The sequence below is a fragment of the Balaenoptera borealis genome, assembly GCF_965194805.1.
Source record: "Balaenoptera borealis genome assembly, chromosome: 2".
In the NCBI taxonomy this organism is placed as follows: domain Eukaryota; kingdom Metazoa; phylum Chordata; class Mammalia; order Artiodactyla; family Balaenopteridae; genus Balaenoptera; species Balaenoptera borealis.
The window spans coordinates 35,845,831-35,850,930 of record NC_138867.1 but is presented as its reverse complement, the minus strand read 5'-3'; the positions used below and the strand labels follow the sequence as shown (position 1 = coordinate 35,850,930).

Below are 5,100 nucleotides of genomic sequence, written 5' to 3'. Positions count from 1 at the left end.
GTCCCCCTTTTCTTGTCTGTAGGAAAAAGGCTTCAGCCTCCTAGATCTTCGCTGCTGTGTTCCAAAGGGTAGATTCGAACAGTTACTAATTAGGGAAGTGAGGGAATGCAGAAACAAAAGAAAGGCAGTCAAGAACCAACAGTGCAGCGATAAAGCAGAGTCCTAGTTACTCCCCAGTGGATATACATAGTAATCTGATACAAATTTTTGAGTTCTGCTATGGGAACTAAGGCCCCCAGGTGGAGGTGGAGGGTGGCTGAGCACAAGATTGCTGGAACACCACTCTCTTACCTCACCACCAACCAATCAGAACCTGGAACACCACTCTCTTACCTCACCACCAACCAATCAGAAGAAAGTCACATGCCCTGCAGCCCTTATTTTGCCTTTAAAAACTCTTCCCTGAAGGAATTCCCTGGTGGTCCAATGGTTAGGACTTTGGGCTTTCACTGCAGAGGGCCAGGTTCAATCTCTAGTCCGGAAAATAAGATCCTGCAAGCCGCACCACAGGGCCAAAAAATAAATAAATGATTTTTTAAAAAACCCAAAAAATTCTTCCCCCAAAACCACTAGAGAGTTCAGGTCTTTTGAGCATGCGCTGCGCTGTCCTCCTTGTTTGGTCCTTTCTCTGCTCCAAACTCCAATGTTTCAGTTTGTTTGGCCTCACTGTGCCTCAGGCACACTAACTTGGGTTCAACAACAGTCTACACTGATCTCATTTGTCATAACACTTGTGCTAAGCAGAATAATCATCTTCCCCAAAGATGACACAACCTGTGAATACCGTTACAAGGCAAAGGACAATTAAGGCTGCTAATCAGCTGACATGGAGATGAGAGAATTATCTGGGTGGGGCCAGAGTACTTAGAAGGGCCTATTAAAAGATAAACAGGCATAGTTAAAATTTAAGTGTATTTTAGCAAAAATCGATCCAAAAAGGGCAGCACCAAACCAGAAGTGGTTAGTAACATTCTATGAGCCAGGGGAAAGACTATATAAAGTGTGAAGCAAAGAAAGGAAATTATTTGATTGACTGTAGCTTAAAGACTAGCTGGTGGTTTGTGATTATCGTCCTTAAGTGTAAGATACAGTATTGTCAACTGTAGATGCAGTATTGTACTGCAGATCTCTAGAATGTATTCATCTTGCGTAACTGAAACTTTATACTTGTTGATTAAATGTTTAGTATTAAGCCGTTACGTTTGTGGTAAATTGCTAGAATGGCAATGGGGAACTAATACAACACCTAATCCAGTTAAGTCTCCCCTGAACTGCAGTATGGTCCATATGGTCCAAACACCCAAATGTTGGCCTTCTCTCTCTCTCTCCTGGCTGCACCTCCCCCTGAACCCCCTACTCCCCACCTACCACTTCCATGAAGACAGGGACTATGTCCTGTTAATGTTTCTATTCCCAGTTTCTAGAAGAGCCTAGTACTGACTAGGCACTAATCAACTGTTAACCTGTCAAAATTAAACCTCTAATTCCTAGACGTCACCTTGTTCTGCTGGTAGTTAGTTAATAAACTTTGCCAGTATTTCACAAGTGATAAGTCACGAATTCTGTTTCCTTTAGAAAGCACGCACATTTAGGATCGTTTTTCCCTAACTCTTAAATGTTTGGATATTTTATCCTTTTGCGAGGGTGGGGGCTTTCCTAGGCAAGAAGGTTACAAGTGGATTAGCGTTTATCAAGAAGGCCTGGGAACCACCAACATTAACACTATAGTGTTTTGAAGTACAGATGTCCAAGCCCCATCCAAAGCTGCTGAACCAGATTTCCTCACGTTAGAGTTTAGGAAACAATATTTAACAAGTTCCACGTCTGATTCCTTGGCATAACAAGATTGGGGATCAAATCATTTGCCTCTAAAGTACTACAGTTAGAAAAAACATTATTTGCCTTTCTCTTCATATTCTGAGCCCAGCTCCGTCCTCCTAGCGACCTCTCAGCGATGATCAGCGTCAGCCGAAAGCTTCCGGCGGGACTGAGGAAGAACCTGGCGAAGAACCCCAGTCCCACCCCGAACCCTACACAGACGCCCACCCCGGACCCAGAAAGCTGTGAGCCCCGCCCCTCTGAACCTTCTATTGGCCCCGCCTGGCTCGGGATCCTCCTCTCGGCCCCACCCACGCTGCAGCGACGGACGCTTGAGAGCGGTGCACCGCGCCCCGCCGGAAGTACTTTCCTGGGCGGAAGCTTCTGAGCGCGATATAGCGGAAGTGACTTCTCTTTCGGTCTCTTTGGTCTCGGCGGCAGAAGCGAGATGGTGAGTGGTCTGCAAGGGCTCTCGGAATCGGCTTCCATCCTAGCGCCCTGCGCCGCGTTCCTTGCTGTCCGTGGGGGCCCGGCAAGGTTTCCGATAATGGGAGCCGGTGGGCAGGAAAGGGACATGCGGTGGCCCTCGAGAGGCAGAAGAATGGTCCCTATCTGTCTAGGAGTGCGGGGCTTGCAGTCGTGGAGCTGCAGCTGGTCTAGGCGCCTTGCTTCTGTCTGACCTTTGGGGAGCCCGCACAGCCCTGCTCTGCTATGGGAAAGGACAGAAGAAGCATAGTTTGAGAGTGTTGGGCTCTGTAAGCCAAGGAATCGTTGGCGGTGGTCCCTGGGCAGGAGCTCTTAGTTTTTGGAGTAGGGTTGGGTAGGAAAACCACGTTATCTCGTCTTTTGCATTATATCTTTTTTTCTTCTTTTTAATAACGTAGCGGATTTCAAAACACAGCAACTCTTGCAGGGGGCTTTAGATGACGTGAAATTCCGGTAGAGGTTTCTGATTTAGCGTTAAAGAAAAGTCAGACTTTGCTGTGTTTATAGCATTTGAATTCTTAATACATTGCAGTCGATTTGAAAACATGTAAATAAAATAAATAAACCACATTTAAAAAAAAAAAGAAAAGTCAGACTCCCACAGTTGGAGACCCTGTGGTTGTCATGGTGTTTCTTTAACTGAAAACGTAAGAACGTGTGTAGAAATTGCCAGATTGAAGAATCGTCTGTCCCCTTAACTTGTAGACGAAGGGAACGTCCTCGTTTGGAAAGCGTCGGAATAAGACGCACACGTTGTGCCGCCGCTGTGGCTCTAAGGCCTACCACCTGCAGAAGTCGACCTGTGGTAAATGTGGCTACCCTGCCAAGCGGAAGAGGAAGTGTAAGTGCATGTTTACGGGACTCTGGTAGAGTGTATCCTGGCGTTGAGAATTGTCCCGTGTTTGTTTTGTACCTCAGTGGGGCATGACTGAGCATTAGGCGGTCCCTAGCAGAATGGGGCATCTCTATAGCGTTGAAGTGGGGTTAAAACCCAGGGCAGGCATTTTTAAGTATATTGACCGACTGTGCTTACAAGGTGTGTGGGGAAAAACCTTATAGAACCTTCACCTGAATGTGTGTTTTAGATAACTGGAGTGCTAAAGCTAAAAGACGAAATACCACCGGGACTGGTCGAATGAGGCACCTAAAAATTGTATACCGCAGATTCAGGTACAGTTTTTATGTTTCAGTTGTAGTTGGTTCTGTGAGCTTGCATAATTATCCTCTCAACTTCCCTGGTTGGTGGGATGAGGTATTAGCAAGGAACTTTTCTCTTCTGCCACCATAACCTTCAGATCAGTTAGTTTAGATCTTGTGAATCTCTCAGTAAACAGTAGTATGAGCTATACATGCTGGGGCTTAGTTGGAGCTAGACTCCAGAAAATGTGATGACATTTGTTAGCATACCTACATTTCACCTTCCTACCAAAATTTGTCAAGATAATCGTGCATAAAGGAGACTTTCGGGTTTTGTGGCTTTGGGCAAGTCTGCCTTAGAAAACTGTCAGTTGCTATTGCGTTTGTGTAGAAAGAAATTTTATATCTTTTATTACTTAAAGACAGGCCTTAGAGTTTTAATTTCAGCCCCCATCTAGACTAAACAGAGAAACTGCATTTTAGTGGTAGCTTTTGAGGGGTTAACCCATGTAAGGTCTCAGCTGAGGTGATTTCTTTGTTGGGGAGGGCGGTTGTCCTGTGCAGTGTAGGATATTTAGCAGAATTTCTGATCTCTACCGCTCAATTCCAGGTTTTCAAATGTTAAAAGACCTCAAGACAGTTTGGGCGTTTGTAAATACAACACCTTTAGATGTGCTTGTGTTCATGTGCTGAAGTGACCTTTCTTTGCGCTTTGCACTTCCTAATGTATAAGACTGTTATACAGTAGTATAGGCTTAGGATTCAGCGGTCTGCTTGTTCAATGTAAGAGTTAAGAGCATGAATTGAAGCCAACTTTAACCTGTCTGTCCCTCAAAAGAGGGATAACGGTACACTTCAAGTAGGTGTTAATATTAAATGAGTTAGGATATAGAGTAGTTAAGCAGTTGAGAAAATGTCTACCATTAAACACATTGTTTTTCCTTGGCTAAAGGAAAGTAGGATCTCTGGCTCGTAATTTAAGAACCCGTTTTCACAAATGCCTTAGGAATCTTAAGGGGTGGGGAAATGCTGGCCCAGTGATCAGTACAACCAAATATGTTGCCCTTTTTTTTTTTTTTTTCCCAATTAAAGTTATCTGTATTCCTGAAATGGCTATCTTGAAGCAGAAGGAAGTAAATACTGCAGCTTATCAGTGATGTTGTAAAAATAAATGTCTGAACATATGAATTCAATATTGATTTCAGATTTAACTGAGATAAGCTCATAAAAATCTGTTTTAGCGAAAATTAAAATGTATGTGTTGGCATTGCTGAAGTAACTGTTCTTGTTTTTAACACGGTGCAGGCATGGATTCCGTGAAGGAACAACACCTAAACCCAAGAGGGCAGCTGTTGCAGCATCCAGTTCATCTTAAGGATTTCAGTTATTAGTCACGCAATAAATGTTCCGGTTTTAAAAAGAGTGTCTGGTGTGCTAAGGTATTTTTAATAGGCTTGTATCGATGATTTATATAGGTTTGCGAATGGGACAGCTTAAAATCAGATTTACTTGTTAAGTGGCTGTTTTGGAACAGTAACTTTTGAACTGGGTTGTGATACTGCTTAAGAGGACAAGGAACAAGCAGAATTCCAGGATTCCTTCAAGCAGACAACACTGGCAGATGATGTGAAGAATATAGTGAATTTACGTAGTACAATT

At 43.8% G+C, this 5,100-nt stretch overlaps 1 protein-coding gene across 1 annotated transcript; it reads left to right on the top strand.

The window, feature by feature from the left end:
- Positions 1 to 2,111: 2,111 nt before the first annotated feature.
- On the top strand, positions 2,112 to 4,864 carry RPL37 (ribosomal protein L37). The gene is made up of 4 exons (XM_082382577.1): positions 2,112 to 2,269; positions 3,010 to 3,145; positions 3,390 to 3,474; positions 4,747 to 4,864. The coding sequence occupies exons 1-4, from the start codon at positions 2,267 to 2,269 to the stop codon at positions 4,814 to 4,816; spliced, it is 294 nt and encodes a 97-aa protein (XP_082238703.1). The 5' UTR covers positions 2,112 to 2,266; the 3' UTR covers positions 4,817 to 4,864.
- The last annotated feature ends 236 nt before the right edge of the window (positions 4,865 to 5,100 follow it).

Bases quoted from the DNA above. Each gene is read 5' to 3' on its own strand.
- RPL37 (XM_082382577.1), top strand. The intron at 3,146-3,389 runs GTAAGTGCATGT...TGTGTGTTTTAG, and splicing joins TGCCAAGCGGAAGAGGAAGT to ATAACTGGAGTGCTAAAGCT. The intron at 3,475-4,746 runs GTACAGTTTTTA...AACACGGTGCAG, and splicing joins ATTGTATACCGCAGATTCAG to GCATGGATTCCGTGAAGGAA.